Source organism: Acipenser ruthenus, chromosome 31 (assembly GCF_902713425.1).
Source record: "Acipenser ruthenus chromosome 31, fAciRut3.2 maternal haplotype, whole genome shotgun sequence".
Classification (NCBI taxonomy): Eukaryota; Metazoa; Chordata; class Actinopteri; order Acipenseriformes; family Acipenseridae; genus Acipenser; species Acipenser ruthenus.
The window spans coordinates 13,981,056-14,004,997 of NC_081219.1; the positions used below are offsets into that span (position 1 = coordinate 13,981,056).

General features: G+C 39.0%; 1 protein-coding gene across 4 annotated transcripts in view; it reads right to left on the reverse strand.

The window, feature by feature from the left end:
• Positions 1 to 1,779: 1,779 nt before the first annotated feature.
• Positions 1,780 to 23,942, reverse strand: part of LOC131702911 (LIM/homeobox protein LMX-1.2-like) — a 73,785-nt gene continuing 51,622 nt past the window's right edge. For all 4 annotated transcript variants that reach the window (XM_059005486.1, XM_059005489.1, XM_059005487.1 and 1 more), the window contains 6 exons: positions 8,643 to 8,875; positions 6,625 to 6,803; positions 5,922 to 5,999; positions 5,540 to 5,606; positions 4,452 to 4,613; positions 1,780 to 3,020 (listed from right to left, as the gene is read on the reverse strand). In XM_059005486.1, coding sequence (XP_058861469.1) covers positions 2,863 to 3,020; positions 4,452 to 4,613; positions 5,540 to 5,606; positions 5,922 to 5,999; positions 6,625 to 6,803; positions 8,643 to 8,875 — 877 coding nt within the window. In that variant the 3' untranslated portion in view covers positions 1,780 to 2,862. The remainder of the gene's footprint in view (positions 3,021 to 4,451; positions 4,614 to 5,539; positions 5,607 to 5,921; positions 6,000 to 6,624; positions 6,804 to 8,642; positions 8,876 to 23,942) is intronic.

Consider the following 23,942-nt stretch of genomic DNA (forward strand, 5'->3'; position numbering starts at 1 on the left):
TGTTCCAAAACCTCATGCATAAGCTTGTGAGCACTTTTACAAGGCATTTAAAAAAAAAACTGCAAAAAAGCAGATATTCAAGTTGTATCCTCTGAAAGTGTAGACAAATAAATTCAATACCTTAACACGTTTTATATTGCCCAGTTCTCCTGCAGGGTTGTCTTCGTGTGAATTCCATGAAGAACACTTTAGATTCTTATGATTTTCTACGAAAGGTATCAAAAGGTTTTAGAGATGATAATAATTCACCTCCTGAAAATTAAATAAATCTAAACAATAATAACGGCTACAGTATACTGAAACAAATGACATTCATTTTACTGCATGTGTCATTAACCCTCACACACTCTGAAATGCTTTGACAGGCAAGGCAACAATATCCCATTGCACAGGACAGGTATTTAAGCTTGGTGTTGGAACTGTTTTGGAGAATGTTTCAACATGCAGATCCCAGCTTTTGAGATGAGCTCTTTGTGTATTTTTTCTCTGAAAGAACCTCAAACAAGTAATTCATCTTCATGGTCGTAATTGCCTTGTAACATGGGCTGGTCCTTTTCAATTCTTAAGTGTGCATTTGGTAGCCAAATTACCTTGAGTGATATCGTGTAACTCCCTCATTTGAGGTGCATTCACACACACACACACACACACACACACACAGACGCACACACTCACTCACTCACTCATACACACTTCACACAGAGGTACGCTTTCCTAAACTGGAAGATCATTACAAAGTAAGTGTAATAAACTGCTGTCGTGACCTCCGACCTTCCAGATCCCTCATGTATAATCAACGGCTGCTGTCTCAGGGAGATGTCAAACAGCAGAAAGCTCATAAAAAAGGGGTTCATCATTTTGAAATTACCTCCAACACGGCAGGACTGAACTGATGCACATTAACAACGCTTGATTAGTCAAATCTCCCGTGGCACTGTAACTATGAGCCAAAAAAAAAAAAAAAAAAAAAAAAAAAACTGCAAAAGGAATTGTTTTTCTGAAGAGTTTAGTCTTAGTGGAAGGTCGAAGCTCAGTGATCATTATTAAGTAGCACACAACTTCCACAAATCACAGTTACTGATGCTGTGAATACACCGTCATTAACCCCTTTGGTTTCGCAGATCATACAGTTTCGATTTTCAGGAACACATGTTTCCTGGGCGTGCTTCCCAGAACCACTCCTTGATGGTTTTCCATTGGAACCCTGATTTAGGTTACACAATGAACTAACGTTTGGCTCGATACAATGGGTTCCATATGAAACCAAACGGATTCTGTCTAGAACCATTGGTGTTCCATATTTAAATCTCGGAATCATGTTTAAAAACGGAACTACGGCTCTATAAGGGTGTATATCATTTTAACTCCTTGTGTTATTAGAAAAAGCCTTTCCTGGTTTCAGCATTCATAAAGAAACCATTATTAAACAGACCGTAAGAGAGTCTTTTAAGGAAGTTTAATAGTAAGAATATTTTACAAACAGTACAACCCGAGATCTAGTCAACCAAATTTTTGTTATCATCCTGCAACAGATTGCAGTGGAACTTAGGTTGAAAAACCTCTTATTGTCAAATTCGGAAGATCTGTTGACTCAGAAATGTGAGATATTACGCTGAAACTCTGCACTGTGTACTGATTTTAATTTGCTTTGCCTTTTTTTCTTTCTCCTCATGTTTTTTTTTTTATTTTTTTGTTAATGCTTCCAACATGTAGACATCTATCACACAGATGGTGCAAAAAAAAAGAATCAAGCTTTATAGATTCTAGGAAAGGGGGTCGTTCAGTATTTAAGAGTTTATTTATTGGTACCAACAAAACTTTGGTAATTTAGCAAATTCTCGCATTAAAAATGCATTTTTAACAAGGTCTCAGTGAGCTTGTAACAAATAAATAGCACAATGTTGCCGATTTACAGCCTAGTCTTTTCAAAAAACAAAACACTAGTTTTAATTTCATAATTAATTGACATACACGTTAAAAGATAATATGTTTTCTACTTTACATTGGGATTTTATTATTATTGTTATTATTATTATTATTATTATTATTATTATTATTAAATAAAGCTTTTTTTAAATCTTTTGAAGCACCTTTGGGCATGTGTTGTAGCTAAATAAACAGAAAGCCTCCAATATTAACAACTTTGGAAACGTTTCCACTTAAGTACACTCAACCACACACCAATGACCTCCAAAATGAGTTCTTCTCTTATCTTTTTTTTTTTTTTTTTTAAATGCCATACATTTTAAGGGCTAAAAACTAACAAAGTGATCTAAAAATGTTTATGCCGAACATAGTGTAATAAAGAAAACATGAAATCCAATCACCACGTTTACATTGCAACATTTCACAAGTTAATAGTTGTTTTTTTTTTAGTTTTTGTTTGTTTTATGTTTTTGTTTTTGTTAATGTCCACAAGATAAAGATGGTATCATGCAAAAAGCAGGGTAACCGATCCCCGCCCTGACCTGCGAATGCGGCATTTGGTCAACTGATGTTTAAAAATCAGTGGCTTATATTTTTGTGTCGTTCAAGGACAGGAAGAAATCCTAGTTTTCAGAGAGTCATATACAAATATCATACAGAGATGAGATCTATAAAAACGTGTTTTTTTTTTGTTTGTTTGAAAGCTGCTGAAGTTTTAAACATCCCATGCTTCTTGGCTCCTGTCCTGCTGAGAGGAAGTTGATGCGGCGCCACGTTCAAAGTCTTCCTGATAACTTCCTCTTTGCCAAGGACCCAGTGGAAGAGGTTACGTTTTGTTTTCTTTTATGAGGCAAAACTTGAAAAATATATGGCTGTACATTTTTTTATTTTTATCACTGACGAGTCACAACGGGTTCGGTCCTCTGCTTCTGTTTTTCACGAAGCGAAGTACGAGTTCTGCATGGAGTATAGCCGGTCGATTGGGTTCCCCACTCTTGCCTGCATGGAGTTTGCCTCGGAGGAAGCGAGGAAGCAGTCGCTCAAACTGGTTAGGGACGTGTCGCTGTCGATGTCATGGAAAATTGAATCATTCCCTGTAAGAACAACAAAAACACCACCGTTACGAGAGAAGCACAGCGCAGTCGTTTTCCAATACACCCTTTGACAGAATTTTGCCGCACATAAACTCTATACAATGTCTGAAACTGGGCAATAAAATAGTCATCCAGTTGAGGTCGCAGGGCGCTTGGGGTTTATCTCAGACTACGGTGCTTAAGCCAGGAGGGTTAATGTTAGAGTGGTTCTTTGGAAAGCACAGTTCATTTGCCTGTGTTTGCCTCTTACAAAAAACTCAATTTCGGGAACTAAAGCTTTAGTGGGTACTTCGGTTTTAAATGGCAGTATTACATCAAGACAGGGACAGTTTGAAAGAGCATTCATTTTTAATGAGCTGACATTTACTGGTGCCTCTTTGGAGACTTTGATACCATTGTCTTAATAATTGGAAAAATCAACATTCATAAACTAAAAGGAGTTTGAAAGTGTCAGTAACAAAGAGCTAGTAGAATTGACAAATACAGATCCGCTGTTTGGATGGCAGACGTTTTGTATTGAAAAGCACCTTCGGTACTACCTGGGGCTAACCATTTATAACAGGATTAGACTTTCACAAATTGCCTGTCCTTATTTCACAGATAGAGCCTATACTGCTAAATTATTTAGTGCTTGACATCCACTGCAGAGTAACCAATGCATATTTTCTAACTAGTTTCATTTCTATTGGTGGACTATAAGGTATCTTTGCAAAGATATACATACATACACACATAGATAGATAGCTAGATAGCTAGATAGATAGATAGATCGATAGATATTTTATATGGAAAGACCTGTGTTTCACTATTTTGTGTACATTAAAGGTTTAGTATCAGATAAACAAACATCATTGATAATGTATATCTACTGCACATTAAGATGCTGTGGAATGTATATATTTGAAAGAATTGGCAAGTCAATGCTGAGATTATATATATTGTTTACAGAGCATTAGGCAAGGGTTTCTATCGTAAATACTAGAAAGTAATTTATACAGTTGCTTGTTTTCATTGTAGATCTTGAATTGCTTCATGCTATCCGATGCATTTGCAAAACTTTATACACGTGTAACAGAAACCCAAGACCGAAACAGGATTGAAAAACGAATGCAAACAAGCATGGAAATACTGTAAACTGTTCCTATCAATAATAAAAAAAACACAGTGCCGGTACTGAGTAACAGTGCGAGCGCTCATGGAAGAAACTATCAAATAAAAATTATAAAAATAAAAAGACACGCTGTACTGATTTGAAAAAGCGCAGTGGTTTCATCTGCATGTGTGTGTGTGTGTGTGTGTGTGTGTGTGTGTGTGTGTGTGTGTGTGGGAGGGGTGGCATTCTGTTAAAGCAACAAGGAATATTGACTATTGGGGGTAGTAGCCCTTACACATGAGAAGTGAGTGAACACATAATCTCGAAAAGATGCTCACCATATGGGTTCATGTGGTCCCCCGGCATCTGCGGAGGAGTTAGCCCTTGCTGAAACGGGTCTGTGCTGTACCCGTTCTGGTCCATTACTACAAGCTGCTGCTGAGCGGGTGCCAGAGGCGTGTAGGAGCTCATCATCCCCTCCATCCTATTGGACATTACTTCTGCAAGACAACAGGAAAGGTTGACAAGATGCAGAGAAGCCTGGTTTTTATTTATTTCTTTTTTTGGGGGGGGGGGGTTAATAGCAACTGAAAAAATAAACCACTATGTGGTTTGACGTCACACCAGTACACAGCAGCTTCAGGGCATGAGCTATTAAAGATGGTAGTAATTACATTTATACGATGTATCTGGGTAGCATTCCCATGAGATCAGTTTTTTTTTATACCATAGAACTGTAGCATTTGCTACCATTCATGAGACAAAAACGACAGTGTTTTTTAATACAAAGGAACGTGGTAGTACTGAATGTTCACAATGAATGAGATTAGGAGGAGTACCACCGCTGCCACCAATTTAATAGTTTAACTCCCTCAGTTCCTGCAGACTGTTCAGCACTGGTAACAATGGTTTTTAATTGCGTAAAATGTTTTAAAGGGATGTTCTTTGTAGAGTGACACAAGCAGGATCTAGAAAAGCAATGATTTGCTCCAATAGCAATAAAAGGTTTATTAAGTGGGAAGGCAGTGCCTCTGAGCTAGAGAGCCCTGGTGTGGAATAAGCTTGTGATGATAATGCTGCGCGATGCACATCTCAATTACGAGGGCTCAGAAGGGTCGTCTTATGATATAAAATACCGTCTCGCAGTTACATGGAGCTGTTTTGAAGCGCGGAAGTACCTCCAAGTGCATCACAAAGCAAGAAAGAGGCGCTCATCAACATTAAACAGATGTGAGTTTGGATTTGTAGTTCAACGACAGCTACAGCTACAGCGACCAATGTGTATCACAAACTCTCCAGAAGGAGAACCCTGGGCACTGGTTTTCATTTCTAGGAATGTCTCTGGTGTAAAAATGTAACATGAACCCATGTATATGCTCACTCCCTCTAAGTGGGGTTGTGTTGCTTCAGTGGTTCTGTTGCTTACCTTGACCCAGTCTCTGGGAGTTTTGTTGCTCTTGCTGTTGCTGCTGTCTCCTTGCCAGCTTCTTCATCTAATTAAAACAAACAAACATACAAGCACATTACAATACATATTTATATATTGCAACAGTCATTCAACGCTCTGTAACATGGTGGTTATGATAATGATCATTTCTTTTTTTGTCTCCCACTCACCCAGAAATGAACTACAAAAGGCATCAACTGGACAGCGATTTATAATTTAGGGTGTTTTGAAGATGTTATCAAGACAGGAGGCGAATTCGGTCATAGGCTTTTAAAGAAATGTGTATTTATTGCTCTTATACTTTAAGGGCCTTCATTTCATTCTCTCGGTGGTATTTTAGCGTACATGAACCACTGCTTACCTTGGCTCTCTGATTCTGAAACCAAACCTGAACCACACGAACACTGAGGCCAGTTTCGGCTGCCAGAGTTTCTCTAACCTGGGAAAGATGATTGAAAACAATGTATTTTTGTTTAACACAAAAAAAAAACACAAAACCACGCTTTGCTCTTTGTATCTGGCATTAAGTGTGTATTGTTTCTAGCTTGCTAATAAGACTGCAAAATTATAATAGATGGGAAAAAATAAAGAAAAAAAACAAAAACACAAGGCCAGCTTTTTGTATTGCATGCTCAAGTCTACAAAGCTCTGACCCTAGAGCTGGAAAATGAATGTGAGTAATCCATTTACTATTTAACAGCTCAGTTATATAGAGCACCAGTAAAGCATCGTTGGTGTAGTGGAGCCAGGGGACACTCCCTGTTATTTTAAAGAACGTCCATTTGATTTAAAGCATAAAAAATAGACATTTCTTATTAAAAAAATAACAAAACAGCACACATTTGTGTTTTCAGAATATTAGTAGCCCCACGGATGAAAAGAGTCAGTGCCTCTCTCCCCGATCATGAACTCAAGATGTTTCTTATGAATGTATTTTTACGTCCACAAGGGGCAGTGTTGCAGGGGGACAGGTTATTGGTTCCACTCTGGTGTGCCAGATGTACTTAGAGAGAAGACATGTTCGAGAGCTCTTTGGAGGGGGTTTAATAAAAGGGTTCTCTTACCTTTCTGCAGGGTTTAGAAGACACTTCGAAAGAGGCTTTGAAAGCCCTTCTCTGCTGCGTTGTCAGTATCGTCCTGGGTCGTTTTGGTCTCCTTGGGTCTTTCCCATCGTCGCTACCCTTTCCATGGCCTCCGGAGCCTTTGCCTGGCTTTATATCCAGATCTTCATCTTCGCTTTTAACTGCAGATAAATTGTTATTCAAATTAACAGTGCGAACTTTGACCTGAGCATGAAATATGAGCTGTTTTTTTAAAAAAGCTTTCATCTGAAATTGTGAATAAGTGAGAAGATACAAGGTAAAAGAAAACACACACACACACACACACACACACACACACACACACACACACACACACACATATATATGCGATGGAGCATTTATAAAAGAAGCTAAAGCATCTGGTTTTCATATTCCCATATCGATTTTTCACTAAAGAGATGTGCTAGATTGTTACCAGGGAGCTCTTAGGGGAAAATGATCTTCACAAACAGTATCTCCGGAAAGGATTTGTGAAAGTTGAAGATTTAGCGTAAGACAGTGTTTTGTAAAAATGTGGTCTCCATTCTTTAAAACCTTGCGACATTATCGCCGACAGTGATTTCTAGCAATGTGCTAAAAAAAAAAAACTAATTTATCAACAAACACTATTTTGAAATGCTTTGAAAGACCTTGTCAAGTGCTGTGCTGTTTCAGGTTTTAAATACGGGTGTGTTAGCTACCCTATAAATGACAGGAACGCGTGGTTTCTGACAATTCTTATTACAAAAACTAACTGCTTCACAAAGCAACTTGTTGCTGTGGGTTCAATGGGACATTACCTTTGGGAGCTGACAAGCTAGACTACATTTTCATATCAGGGGTTTGTTATTAAGAAGATCTTGCTGTGTGATCATCTTTCAGTTTAATAAGCAGCTTTTCATAATGATCAAAGCGCAGATTCGTCACTTTAATAACCACTCCGCTATTACTGCCTTACTATGCCATTTCAACTAAACCGTTTGCTGGCCTTAATGATTGCTATTGCTCTGTGGAGAGTTGCCTTTATTGTCCAGTGGACAGAAATTTGATCAGACAACGGTTTGGTTAATAAAAAGAAATGTCTTTTGTAAATTTGCATAGTTAAAACAACAAAGAAATTATGAACAGGATTAATCCCTGAAGCATCATTAGTGTGTATATATATATATATATATATATATATATATATATATATATATATACATAAACATGTGTGTGTGTGTGTGTGTGTGTGTGTGTGTGTATGTGTGTGTGTGTGTGTTGAGAGGGTTCAGAAAGGTACCACTGGAAATATGTTGTTTGATCTTTCACAGTTTTGACATGTGCACAGTTGTAAAAACTTGATGCATGAATATATTCAAATATCTGAATCTGTGTAGATTGCTTTTGAGATCTTCTGCATATTTCCAAAAGCAAATTAGAGTATTGGCGGCTTCATATTTTAATCATCTGTTTTTCATATATATCTATACATATATATTTTTCCTTCAATACACTGATAGAATTTGTAACTTCATTTTAAGAATCCCATGTCAACTTTTGCTTGTGTACAGCAAACTGTTATTAAGACAGTACAAAAAAAACAGAAACTAAAAAACAAACAAAAAAAAACCTTTACAGAAAGCACAGAGGTAAAATAAATAAATACTCCAGAAAGCTGAAACAGACATACACAGATGCATCTGACAAATTCCTTGACATTTGTCTCTAGCTAAATAAGAACCAGATGTATTTTAACATAACGCTTTGGCAAAATTCCTTATTATGTAAAAAAAAAAGAAGCAGCCCATAACATATAAAACAATATATCCACACTGTTTGTTACTCTACATTATTTAAAACACCTTTCACTTGCTCATGTTTATTGTGGCTTTACATCACTGTCAATTGTTTTTTCATCACTGTAGCCGACCCATTATTTGAAATCTCTGAGTCTGGATAGGATTTTTCTTTTTATCGAGATTTCTCAGTCAGAGCAGCTTTGTGATCGTCATCCTCACCTGAATCGGAGTCGTCCGGGCTCACAGAGCTCAGCAGCTCCTTCTCTTTCTCGTAGTCACTTTTACAGAGGAGCTGCCCCTCTTTCAGGACGAACTCGTCCCCTTTCCGGAGCTGCCGCTCACAAACGCAGCAGCAGAAGCAGCCCAGGTGATAGACGCACTCCAGTGCTCTCATCACGAACTCGGTCGGAGCGATCTTCTCCAAGCAACCGCTGCACTTGGTGGAAAACAGCCTGCAAAATCACAAGGATGACAGAACGTGTTAACAGCAGAGCCGAGTGATCCTGGGGCAAGAATCATTAGAACGGGCCTCACATGCTGCATGCAAATCAACCCTGACAGCATGATTTTTGTTTTCAGTGCCTCGTTGTGTAGAAATGATGCATTACTACTGCGGTACTAAATGTCACGGTAGTGCACAGAAGTGAAATCCAGCTCTCTGATTATATTCCGAATAACTCTTTCAAAGGAAAACCATTTCAAATAACACAAATAACAACAGCGCACCAGGTGCAATGAGTTTGTTAGTTTTCTGGATTGGTTTCCACTAAGTCAAGGAAAACGGAAAACTCCCAGGAGAAAGCTTAATGCCTGTGGTTTATATTTTTTAAAAAAACTAAACTAAACTAAATTGTGCTAATGTTTCTGGTGATCGAGCACCGGCCTCCAGCTCAATCTTGTTAAGCACATTAGCCCTGTCAATCAGAACGCTGCTGTGATGGCGATGGGTTTGAAAATTCTTTCAACTCAATTGATCTGGTGGGAAGGTATTCAGCGTTTCCCTTTGACGGTAGTTCATCTGTAAAACTGAGACAGATAACTTGGGGACGGTTCAGTAAAGTTCAATTGTCAGACCTTACTGGTACGGAGACAATGGCCTGGCCAGGAACATTGCTTCTTAAAACAGTGTGAAGTGATCTGAGCTGGGCAATTTGCATTCTAACACGACACCAGAATGGGTGGCAAAAGGGTTAAAACAGAACATCAAAATGCCATGTTACAAAATAAAACCCAGCAGTGGCTTTAAATCGCAAGAGCTGACTGTGTGTGTGCACGGGCTGCACTAATTAGAATCAAAGATCACTATGACATTGCTAGTGTGGCAATTAAAGCTATCATTAAATCGGAAACTTAAATTGATCCACAAACAACTGCAAGATGTTTGTAGTTCACTGACAGCAGATGCAGCTTATGAAGTGCATGGGGTTTTATTATTATTTTTTTTTACAAAAACAAAAAAGGATCATTCTGTCTTGACCCGGCGATGCACTTACTCAACAAGAAACTTGCACAGAGACAAATGATTATGCTCATTAGACATATTTGAAACTTAACAGAAGTAAAAGTGCTGTACAGTGTAGGATAACATAAGTTGCAGACCCCACCGCCTGCCTACCCCCACCCCCCAGGCATGGACTCAAAGCACAGCAATGAACTTAACTAACAACTGGCGGATGTTTTGAGCTGAGGCTTGACTTCATTGATCTCTGTAGACCAGGGTTAAATATTTGAAAATCATTTCAATGTATTGGAAGATTCCCAGCCCTCGCTTTAGTATGAAACCAGCTCATTCACATGGGGGATTCAATGCTGATGATATCTGTGCATTGAAACTCATATGAATATTAAAGTGGGTCAACATGCATGCATGTATTATAGATCGTGTAAAATGTTTAAAAGTTGAGATTTGGAAAAATAACTGATCCTAGTACAGTAACCGATTTAATTTAATCACTGCTGGGTTACAATTTCTAAACAATCGGAACCCTAATGGATATTTTACGATGGAATCTTTGCTGAAGAGTGTCGTAATGCATGAAGCTTTTACAGTATCTGCCGCTTCCATCTCCAGTACAGTCTGCTTTTCAGCACACTCCATCAAGGAGACTCAAACTTTCCAGGAGTTTCAGCAGCCACGCAGAATTAAGAGGCGGTTTTATATGCAAGGATATCCCCTTTATAATCTGTAATCCTTACAAACACAACCACTGTTATATGATCCACTGTGTCTTCCTGTCTACGGTAGAACCATATGGTGTTTAATACATGTCACTGATTTATCATCTATTGCCTAGCTATCTTGCTTTGGCTACGACCCTCGTCTTTCAAATCAGCACGCCTGTGTTTACTTAAGTCCTGACAGCTGACTAGGTGAGCACTATTGCTTCACATCGCTGCCTCATTTCCTTCGCGATGTGTGCAAACATATTTTAATACTTTTATTATAACTCACTAATTAGGAGCTCAGAGGTCTAGATGCGCCAGGCAAAATTTGCTGTTCACATTAAGCGTGGTTCAAGGGGCTTGTTAAACTGATCTGCAGTTGTAAAAAGGCACTCTTTCCATGTACTTGCTTTGTTTACGGGGATCCCCGCTCAATCTGATGCAACCAGGCAATAAACCCGAATTTATGAGCTCCGTATTTGCACTGGGCTACAAGACAGCTGCCTCCCGCCTATCTAAATGTTGTTCGCCTCTATCTCTCTTCGCTGTCCGAAGAGAAAGACAGCCCAACTAACCGTTTTCTAAACAAGCGGCGACAATGAATCATCGCGGCACCAGCGGTGATTCTTACATACGCTGATATTTTGCCGTTGTTCGGTAATGAGTAATAATTTAAAAGTCTGTCAAGATGACAAATGCATGTTTAACGGGTTTCAAACCAAATGAATGAAATCCCCAAATTTAACGAGTCAGTCGAATCAGACGCTTTCCTTTGAAGAGTTCATTAGTGCGGGAGGCGTTTCTGCGACTTATTTAATCACTTGTTCTGGGAAGAATATATCTGCTGACTTTTTCATTATGAAGCCTAGATAACAAGTCCTTGCTTTCCTGCTTTTTTGGACGCTGCTATTTCACAGCCTTTTGACATAAAAACATAATAATGTAATCACTTATAAAGACACCAGCTTTACTTCTCTACCTTTTGAGACTTTCTGTTCTACAACCACTCCCTTCCTGCTCATAGCATTCCAGCTCAGCAATGCAGGAATGCTATAAGAAGTTCATTACAGTCAATACTACTCTAATCTATCTTCAATATTTACTACTGGGTGTAATTACAATGAAATCTAATCGGACTAGCAAACTTTGCTAAAGTGGTACCTTTCAATGCATGCAACACTTTGTTTTGATGAGCTGTTTGCAATTGGGAACTGATAGTCAATGCCTTTGTGTATTCCTTTTTCATTTAAAATATTGTTAGTAAGATTGTCGTCAGCTGTTACTAACCCAACAAAAATCACATCCCCTTAAAATACAGCATGACTTTGTATTTCGATCCAGGTCTAACTGGTTTTAAGTCTTGCAAGTATGTCTTTGCAACACCACTCAGGAATTGGAGATGGCAATGCTTTCTCAAGACAATTGCGTTAAGCAGCACCTGAAGGCGTGCTTGAATGTTTTTGCTTTTAAACTCTCGGCCTGCTTCTAATTTAAAATCGTATTTTAAGTGGATTAACAGTTACTGGGTGTCATCAATACAATCTTTCACATTATGAGTGCTCTCCAGACAACTCCTTGTGAATCACAGCATGCTTAGCAAATTGGTTTCCCGAGGACCAAAGCAAGTATCTGCCAATTAGGCTGCAGCTTTCGTTTTTTGTTTATTAAAACTACAGGCTCCATTTCCCATTCGATGAGCCTCGTAATGTGACAATGGTGGGGGTGGGGGTGGGGGGGGGGGGGGGGGGGGCGGGGATCAAAATCAAAGTGAGGTCAGAGAAAAATACAGTACATGGTTGTGTCATATACTGCACTGCAAACATGTCCATTACAAACAAACCTCACAGAGATAACGGACAGCAGGTTTTCATAGCGAGGATGGATTAGAAATTTTGCCGACAGTAGGACATTTGGGCTTCTCAAACAGGAGCCCCGTTATGATTTATAAAGCTGTTGAAACATGGGATGAAAAGCCCACAGAGACAAGTATGAAGCAGAATAAGTGTGTGCGTTAACAGTTTGAGTTGACGTAGCTCATGGAGGTTTATATTCTGCTGCAGTACTACTGCACTAGAGTGCACAGACTTATTAAGAGTGCATTACATTGTAATAACTGCATATATTGCTGGTAGTAACACCTTTAATAATAGTAACGATCAAGCTTAATAAAGTGCTGTATAAGCAATCCCGAGGCACAGTCTTAGTTAACGTGGGCTGAGCAATCAAGGAGTATAACCTGTCGATAAGGAAGTCGGGAAGTTAATCACCCGAAATGTTCCTGTTTCAATAGACAGCTGGGTGCAAGGCTGCCATTGATCGTACAGTTAAATACACAGAGATCTTGTGATTCCAGCATGCAGTTTTATTAAGCATTCACAGTCGTAGTGGTTTACATGCTAGAAGTAATCAGACAGCTGAGTAATGAAACTGTTCAGTCCAGCCAACTAGTAGAAGTGTTTATTTAACGATAGGCCTTCAAAGAAAAATTGGTTTCTCTTTATAATTCTGCTAACTTAAATCTTCCGATTCAGATAAACCCCCCCCCCCTTTTTTTTTCAAAAAACTCTTGTCTTGTCGACTAAGCTTGTAAGCCATTATTTTTCTATTTCCTCTTTCTGTCTCTTTGCATTATTTTGCGGCCCTGTAATTCCTATGTGTTCCTTCTGGAATCTTCCTGTCCCCCATTGTCCCCGGGTTTAATCCGGAGTTTCGCTCTTCTCCGGCTCCTATGCCCCATTCTCAGTGGGGTCTAGGCGGAATACCCAGGCGTGACGCTCCTGCTATTGGAAAGCAACAGCAATCTCTCCGAGTCCCAAGAAAAGCTTTCCCTGGCAGGAGAAGTAAATCCTTCTTCAAGGAACAAGGGGAATTAGCAGGGAGCAGTGGACTGCGGACTTAACCCTGTGCTTTCTTTTTCAAAGACCCAGTCACTCAGACCCCTACCGCTTGCCACAATCAAACAGAAAAGAAAAAAAAAAACAGCAGCCCTGAATGACACAAGAGCTGGATTGTGGAAGAACCTAATCCCACTTTAATACCTTTCCAAGTTCAGCTCTGAAAGAAAGCTCTTTGAAACAGCAGCACGGCGGGTAGGGAAATATGCGCTGGGCTGGGCTGGGCTGGTTGTTTTAGAAAGTTAGATATCCTGGCATTACCTGATTATGGAACTCTGGAAACCACAAAATACAATTTAATAATAATAATAATAATAATAATAATAATAATAATAATAATAATAATAATAGTAATAATAATAATAATAATAAGGCAATGGGAGAAGCCAACAGAATTTCCTAAATGTCTTTTTTTTGTTTGTTTCTTTGATTTTTTTTTCCTTATTAGGGGAGTTGCATTTTGTGGTACAGACAGACCTCTCTTTGATAAAACAGAATTAATGAAGCGCTGTTTGGGAGCCTGGAGAACATTTATAACATTGAAACGCGCACTCAAGACACCTACGCAGGGAACTCAGCTTCTTTGAATCAATTTCATGGTTTGCAAAAGTGAAAAGATAAAACGTAAATCCTGCATTCTAATAAACCGACAATAAAATACTCATATAACTTCTGCGGTCGAGGTGCAAGCTACTCAACCACTGCAAAGGAATTTGCAATGCTTGAGAAGTTTGGACAGATTTGCAGCCATTCATTTAAGGGCTTATCAGTTAAATTAGTGTAGAACGGAGTGCTGTGGATTGCGATGCAGCTAACTGGTTGATAAGTTGTGTTCTTGAATCTGCATCTGTGTTTGTACTCGGGATCTGGGGGGACTATCCTCTTAACACCTGTATCTACAGATTTGCTGATAAGCCACTCATCGTAAAACCACAAGCACGGCCTTTCACCAAAACATCAATATTGGTTTAGGGCTCTCCCACCAGTTTCTTATATATGTAAACCACGTCTTCAAGAGCTCAACGGTATGTAGAGCTAATCCAACCAGATAACTGTAAGAGACCTTCGACGGAGATTGAGATTTTGATTTACTTCTTGCTTCTTCTCAGATTACAGAACGGTTTCAATTCTTAAAAAGTTACCATGCCAAACTGTTACAGTGTTGTAAAGAAATCATCATCATCATCATCATCATCATAAAACGTCACTTTCATCAGTTCTGCAATCCTGGAAAACAGAGAAAATCTGTTGGAAAATTTTGCTCTAGAAAACGTTGTGTCATACCATGAAAGAAAAGGCTTGCATGCACTTTGCTATCCTAAAAAAAAGATGAAAAAGCTGAACTGCATAATTTATGGTTAGAAATGAACGATCAAGAGTGCGCATTCCTTTTTTTATTCGGGAAAGTTAACATTACTTAGACCTCAGTAGATAATGTTTTTTTTTTTTAACAATATAAAAGTGAACCTGCTTTGTACTCGACCCCTCTGATTTATGTTGCTGTAAATGTAAACGTTTTTACTGACTACGCAGATTTTAAGTAAGCCTCACAAGGGCAGGAAATGCAGATTTTTGATAGATAACGGCAATAAAAATGTTTAGTTGCACATCAGCTCTTCGTTTAGACAATATAAAGGGTTTACGGGGTGCAGTGCCAGGAGAGTCATAAATTCTGCAGAGCTGGGACTGACTCGGGCGGTGTTCTTTGACTTTGTCTTTTACCTGCTGGGTCCGTTTGAAAATATGCACTCTCCCCCTTTGAACAGATTATGACCAAGTTAAAGTGTGACAACATCTTAAGCTTTCACCACATGTTGCCAATGATTTCCAACTAAAGACGTTACTCTCATCGCTTCTGCTACAGTGATAGGGATCTTCCGCTCAACGACTTCCAGGAAGATAAAAGCAGTTTAGCTGAAAGTAAAGGCGAATCTCTCCGACTGGATAATCTGGCTGGCTGGGTGTCTTTTTAACCTGGCCGAAGGCTTTTTTTCCACCCCTCTCTCTCTCTGACACACACATACTAATATCATTATCGTTTAGGAGATGTTATTTAAGCTGCAGTAGAAGACGACTGTGAAAGAGTACCCAGTCCACAACAGCTGTAAACAATCGCTTTGATGAAGTCAGGGAGCTTCTGTGAGCCTGAAGGCTCAAACCTACTGTGTGTCAATCATAAAAGGAAGAATGTTAAGGTGTACGCCGGGTCAAAATAAGGCCACTGGTCACTAAATAAGGCTTGAGGACTCCTGGCCAGCTCAGCATGGCTTGTGGGGCCAAATATTTACAGGCTGCATTGCCTTCTGACCTTTCGCTCCAACAGGCCCCTCTGTGGCTAGGCAGAAGCACAGGCCTGTCTGTCTCCTGGTAACAAACAACGGTGCTGCTAGATTTGCTCTGCTTGGCTCTGCTCCCATGCATGCATGCATGCTTGTGCGCTTGTGGTCTGCAGGCTCTCTGCACAGTCTGTGTGCCACGTGAGGTGGAGGGGAGGCCTGCTTTTTTATTTTTTATTTGACAGACTTTGGTCAAAACTAGTGCTGTAGTTTATCACGAAGCTCGTGGTCCTGCTGATTCCTGCAAACATTTGAGAGACAGATGGGTCTGTTTTATTTTTAAATTATTTTGTAACCCTTTGCACTGCTAGGATTTATTTTATTTTATTTTATTTATAACGCTGCTTCTTTAAAACAGCAACAGAAAAAAGAAAACCCCACAAGACGACTTCTCAGTTTTCTCTGATAATTCACTCCAGTATGGACCTGGAACATATGTGCATATTAATGTAGTTATTCATTGAACTGTCCTGGCATACACGCAATGAAAGATATTTTTTTTTTCATATTATTATTATTATTATTATTATTTATTTCTTAGCAGATGCCCTTATCCAGGGCGACTTACAATTGTTACAAGATATCACATTATTTTTACATACAGTTACCCATTTATACAGTTGGGTTTTTACTGGAGCAATCTAGGTAAGGGTACAGCAGCAGTGTCCTCCACTGGGGATTGAACCCACGACCCTCCAGTCAAGAGTCCAGAGCCCTAACCACTACTCCACACTGCTGCCCCATATCAATTCATTTGAGCAAAATACAGTCATATTCAAATGTATTAGAACACCTCAAGATTTGTAATTGATCTCCTTTATATACTTACCACTGGGTGAGAATTTTAATTTTCAGTCAGTAATCAGGGATACTGAAACAGCAGGCACTCGTGTGAAAATGTTAGACCACTTTGTGCTTTAATTAGGCATCTTAAACAACTTCCATAAAGTCTCATGCATATTGCCATTTGTGCCTATGTGATTTTTTTTCTCTTACTATTTTAAATGAAATTGCATGTGAGGCCTATTTAAGTCATCAATTAAATTAGACAATCCCTAATTTGCCTATTTTGACAGTTTTCCAAGATTTTCAGTTCCAGTGGTTTGATTTCATATGCATCAATTAAAACAACAGAATGCATTTGCACACTACTGTATACATGCATTTTATTACATTGTTTTTCTTATAGGTTTTAAATATAGAACAAAATCCTAATCCTTAATCTCCTTTACTTCCAAACATCTTTTCAACAAAATCCTTCGCTAGTACGATGCTACTTATTACAGTAAGAATATCAAACGTAAACAAAAATGCCAGAACCTCTTAGCATTCCCAAGCTACGACTCAAACTGCTCCCGGGAGAAGACAAACTGCCCCGACATCATGCAAACACAGGCACAAACAATCGAATCCCCATTGATGTGCTGCACAGGCAAATACAGCCGCTCCTCCCAACAGGAAGTAGCTTTTTCATTAACTGGAGAGGAGCTCTTTTTTGGATTCGGTTTAATGCTCGTTATTTATAGACTGGCACAGATTTTGCTCCAGTGCTAACTTTGCTCCACTGCTAATGAATCAGAACTTGAAATAACAACTTCGATGGCTGTAGGAGCCCTTCGTTAATGAAGATTCTCAATTGTTTTCTGTTGACGCATTAGCCACTTTAAAAGTGGACCAAAAGCTACGTGAATCTGGCTCTGTGATGCAATTGTAAGTCAGACAGTCATGCTTACTCATTTTTCATCCCCCCCCCCACCCCCCAACTCTTTTAACCTGTATTGAATCGAAATCCTAGAGATATGAATCATGGCTTTCCACCTTCTTGTTGTTTATAGAATGTAATCCTGTGTCTGTCTTTCAAGGAATCTGTTGAATGAATGGCAAACCATAAACTCCTATGACTGCTCTGTCATATTTGTGGTTAGCCTGTTTGTATAATGCATGCACACAAAGAGAGCTAATGGATCATTTTCAGAGTTTGTGATACATTTTGTTTGAACTGTCATGCTTTCTAATTACATACAAATGTCATGTCACAGTGCACCACATACTTAAAGCCTGTAATGTTATACGGCATGGGCTTTATGTGTAAGTACTCTAAAGATCTTAATTCTTGTTTTTTTTATTTTATTTTATTGAAAGCCATAAAAGCGATTACCACATCTTGCTAGCAAAGGAAGTGTGTTGTGTTCAACTCAACGCTCTATTTAGAAATATTATATTACAAAAAAGTGATCTAACGCACATTCAAACAGAGGGTGTCAGTTCTGAGCATATGTATAGGACTGGGACACTAATTAAATGCATTGAATTAAATCCTTCATTATACTGATAAATGAAGGAAAAAAAGTTCAACTCCCAGTTAAAGGGGTGCCACTGTCATTTATTTAAAATCCATTATCTTATTAGCTTCATTGAGCTTCATTACTGGCCCCTCTTTTGTGCTGGTACATATCATACAAGGAGCAACTTTTCTTTAGTCTAGTCTATGAGATAGTCCAAACTGAAGTGAGAAATACAAGCAATTAACCCCAAACCTCTCCAGTTTATTAAAAAGGGAGGTGGTGACAATACAGCTAGGGCCAGTAAGTGGTAAGAATGGGTTTTTAAAGCATGGTTAGCACTCCTTTTAGTAGCAGTGTTTCTATTTGGCATATAAATAATTGCAGCAAACTAATGAAGCATAATAAAGAGAGCCTACTCTGGAGCCCCCCGGAGCAAAGCAAAGTCTTCTTTCAAAGGCTGCTTCATCACCGCCCGGCTCTGACTGAATTACCATAGTAATGGCCTTTAAATTGGGGCTCTTTGTTTTTTAATTAAGCTCCCAGCAGGTAAAAAATAAAACACATTACCGAAGGATATGCAGGCACTAATGACCCGAAGGAACATTTTCAATCAAAGCAATCTTCTGGAAGCTCTGCAGCAATTTGGCAGTTTGGTGTGTTTGTGTGTGTGCGTGCGTGTACGTTTGTATGTACGTATGTATGTATGCATATAAATAAATAAAAAAAATGATACAATAATAAAAACATAAAAATATGCTACATGATATTTAGAATTTTAACTGCTGTTACTACGACTAAATTATTAATATTATGATGACGATGATTATTAATAGTATGATGATCATCATGATTATTATCATCAGTATTGTTTTAAGTCGGATGTTTCGGCTGCTGTATCTTGGATAGTAAGCCTCAGTATACCAGGCTTCCTAGGGCTGCCTGCAGCTATGGTCAGGACTCTAATCTGGAGTGCCTGTCTGGCTCTTTGAAGACACACATGAGTAGCAGCAGCAGCACGCTAGGAAGAGGGCTGTTCCTCCTGCCTAGCAACAGAAAGCTGGCTCGAACGTCTCCAAGGTAAATTCTCTCTTTCAAACGAAGACGCACACATTCTGACACTTCAGAGTTTACACAGCAGCACGATATTCTGTTCTAGGATCTGAATCTACAATGCTTTCTTTTTTTTCTGCACGGCGACTGTATATATGGAGAATGAAGCTTATGATCATCCGGCAACAGTATCTCAAACACACACACACAAACACACACACACACACACACACACACACACACACACACACACACACACACAGGATGTACAGTAATAACTGAAATAGAAACAACTGCCCCCCTGTATTGTTAAAGTTTCCTAAAACCATCTTTATTCAAATGCAGACAGAAGCTGCAGTAGTATAAGGCATTTATGTAAATTGGACATTGAATCTCTTGTCAGCCAACTACTGTTCGTCTTGCATCCCTAGTCTGACAATACAGCTGTCCAAACAGAGGGATGTGTACCTGCAGCACAGCTCCCTATCTGTCTGTTGATTCAACTTGACCACAGTACATACAGCCATTCTTTAACATTTCACCACTAGCTTTTCTTTCTTCTTTTCTGGATGGAATAAAACCATCAGGAAATGGTACCAAAAAAAGGAAAAAAAGAAATACATTATTTAATACTTCATATCTGTCATGCTCCAAGCATTCGCAGAAGATGTATTCAGTAACACACATGCAGTTGTTTAGGGTCTGCAACCTTATATTCTTTGTTCTTGCAACACGAAGAGAGATGTATAACTGTGCCATGATGTTGCAAACATTTTACTGAAAGAAGGGCTGAGCGAACAGTGATTAAACAAGACAATGTGTTGAGGTTTCATTAATGCAATGCTTGCTTGCAGACCCGTGTCCAATTCTGTATCACATGGCTCTACAGCAGTAGTGTTTATATACAGCATATTAAATACACACATGCAATCTTAGCTTAGCTTCTATTTTAAATGTTATTGTAAACTTCAGTCGTGTTACAAAGATAATTATAAAGTTAAAGTGACAGCGAAGTAAAATTTTCCGCTCAGATGTTAATTTCAGGCAGTATATATATAGAGAGATATTTTCTTTTTCTTTTCAGAAATTGCAAACGGACTAAAGCACAAATTCTACTACTTTGAAGATTGCTGCTGCTGTACAATATAATTGTATTTTGTAATCAGATTAGAAACTGACAGGCATATATTAGAGTAATATATATATATATATATATATATATATATATATATATATATATATATATATATATATATATATATATATATGTTTTACAGTTCTGACAGGGACATTGAAACCCATAACTTGTTATCAGTTTGATTAAGCTTAATTTGCTCTATTACCATGTGCCCAATGTTTCTTTTGGCTCCAACTACAAAAGCAGCGAGCGAGTGCAAAACCTCTTGAAAGTTTCAAGGCTGGCTGGTGCTGTAGCAACACGCAGGAGGTCTGATTTACAGTCCTCTAAGAGCTCAGCTGCTCTCCCGGGCTTCTTCACCTGTACCGCTCAGCTCGGGATGACAAATGAGAAAAACAATCAACTCCTTCTGACAGTTTTGAGGAAAGACGGCCTGCCAGGAAGAAGACCTGACTAAAAAGAAAAAGCCTTAACTCGACACATTATGTTATTCTGGATTGATTCAAAACAATATGTGTGTGTGTGTGTGTGTGTGTGTGTGTGTGTGTGTATTCATGATTCATCAAGGCTCCCATAAATTATATTAAAGCATAATTCCATGAATTCCTGGTATTTAGTTTGCATTATCCATACACTCCCAAAAACACATTGCAATGATCATAGAGAATTGCTTATAGGTCCACAAATTGATTTTCAGCTTCTGAATTGCTTTTCAGTATCGGCAGCACATCACTACTGCTGACTGCAAGTACATTTTGTATAAGATCTAGTTTTTAAAGTATGAAGCACTTCATTTAAAACACTGAAAAACTTCTAAAATACTTCTTCCATAGCTTTTTTTTACAGTACTGTATTAACTTCACAACTTTTTAACATCATTGTATTTATATCTAGATATAAAATTTTGGCCGGGGCACAAGATAAAGAAACATATAAAAAGAAGAAACAAAAAAAGCTTTCTGCATCTTATCATTTTCCCAACCAGCGTAACCTAAAACTGTTTGTATGAAACATTCAGTCTCTCCCCTCCTGCCAATGTGACATCTTTACAGCACATGCTTAGCAAATGAAAGCGCTGGGGAGGAAAGCTAGGCTAAGGATACCTCTCGTTTAAAGCACTGTAAATTCCTGGGCACCAATTTTATATTTTTAATAAGTCATTGGTAGTGTTTGCTGTGTCTGTCCCTTCATAGTCAATTTGAATGAGGAGTGCCAGACTCACAGCATTAAGACTTAGCTACACGTTGAAGGATGGTTAACTGTTTTTTTTTGTTTGAGAAACTCGGATGGCTAACTATGTTTAATAACTTTCAGATGCCATTCTTTATGTTGCAAGCTGTAACTTCCTAAAGATAAAGTGCACTTAATCAAGGCTTCAATAAATGTTTGGGCATCCAGACCAGCATTGTATAAATGTACCTAATTAATGTGATCTATGTTTGTTCAAGAAAGCACATTTCATTCTGGATCCTAAAACAGATTAGGAGAAATAAAGACAGTCTTGCCTTTAGCATTATTTTGGAAAGCCAAGTAGTTTAGTGGCACCTGACTACAGTATAAAAGTGTTATATTACATAAATAGCCACATACGGGGAATTACAGTAATATGTTTGAAAGAAGTTTCCATAAAGGCAATTCGTATTGCCCTTGCAGGTTTATAAATAAAATATAGAATGATGCATTCAACATCCTTTTGACACACAATATTAAATGCTAAAATCAAGGCGATTATTTCGGTTGCAGCATGCAGCATGCAGCATGCAAACACAGTGATAATTGCTAATAACCCCCCCCCCCCCCCCCACAGGGTTATAGCCCTGTGGTAAGGAATAAGACAAACAGTCATGCGAGGTATTTGGAAGCAGCCGTACAAATATGCAAAGACAGGGTCTCGTTGAGGACATCACGCGTCGCCTTCTTTCTCTCCGCTAAGCTGTAAGCCTACACGATATTAAAGGACATTCAGGGCCACTTGGGACACAGCTGCTCATTATTGAAAAATTCCACTGCTTGATGCTGAGGGCAAGAGGGCTAACCCCCTCATCTTGAAGAGTTTACTGTCTCTCAAAAGATACTGGATTAGTTGGGGGGGGGGGGTGCTGTCTCTGTTTTCCCCTGTTTCACTTGCCTTTGGGAATATTGCTCCGGAGAGGGATGTGTTTGAATAGGATTTAATTAGTGGGAATCAACCCCGAGATTATTGCGGAGAACCTGTTTACTCAGCAAAGCTCCAGACTAAGCCTAAAATCAAAATGAGTCTGAAAGGGGACAATCTGGTGCAGCACTGGTTTAGGCATTGTTCGGGATGTACTGAACTAGTCTGCTTACATTCTCTTTTACATGACACTGGCAGCATTGCTGTGCCATAGGGGAAGAGAAACTGTTCCACCAAACCAGGAGGCTTTTCATAACCCGATTAGCTAACCTGCTGTTTTGCATTAGTAGCTGGTGCTGGTAAAGGTGTGAAATGTAGGAATGTAGGTTAGTATGCTACCATATTGCATACTTTAAAAGCACCCTCTGATCACATTCAAATACAGGGCCCCAGAATTGCTGCCCCCTCCACCGACGCTGTCTAATTAACATTCAGTGTGGCTCGCTTCATCCCCAATCTCTCCTTGTAAGTTTCTGGCTAAACAATATTAAATTAATATTTAATGGACACAGTCAAAAGTCGCACCTAGATGCCAACTGCAAAGCAGACACGGGCTGCTTTTAAATCACAAGAGTTTGAGCAAACAATTCCCTCTCGCCCTCTTCCAAGTCTTGCAAGGCTTCTTTCACTAGTAGGTGACGAGCGGCCTTTGGAAGGCTAAAGGGAGCAGGAAAGGTGAGGCATGATATGGTGAGCGCAGAGCAGATTCAAATACTTGCTGATGTTCTTATGTACACAGAGCGCTGGCATGCTTAGAGATGGGACTAGCTCCTAGTAACAGCTCTCAAAGCAGGTTGCTTGGGATCTGTTCCTAACTGCAAAATATGAATCTCTTGCTATTTCCTCTTCCGGTCCCCTCTATATATATACACACACACACACACACACACACACACACACATATAATCCTAAAATTACACCCATCGCTAGAAGAACCAGCCTCTTTCATCTTAAAAAGTAATCATTTACTAAACCTGCTCAAAATATAAGCATGTCATGCCCCCAAGGGCTTGTTCACAAACTGTTTAAGAGGGGTTTTCCTAGGCAACATCACCTTAGTAATGTGTTTTTTTTGTTGAAAACAAAAACAGTCAGGAAAAAAAAAAAAAAAAAAGTTCTGATCTGGCCCTTAGATTGTTCTCTGCAAAATCACGTTGCCATGGCAGCTCTGGCTGCTTTCAAAATATGAAACCTCCCTCTGATGAATGACCTAGAACGTCCCAGCGTGAGCCTGCTATCCTACACTGCGTACAGACATTCTTGTCTAAAGGATATGTTAAGTGTGAATCCAAGCTCATTAACCTGTGGGACGCTTGGAGTAAAGTTCATACCTAATGCAGCTACGATGATACATTTTGCAGCCGGGTTCATTAAGACAGTGGCTTGTGCACACGGTGTCATAAATCCCAAAGTAACCAATGCCGGTTGTCTTTGGACGGCACCCAGAAACAAATCCAGCGCTAAGGCTTGCAGTGAAAACTCTTTTTCTAAACAGGAT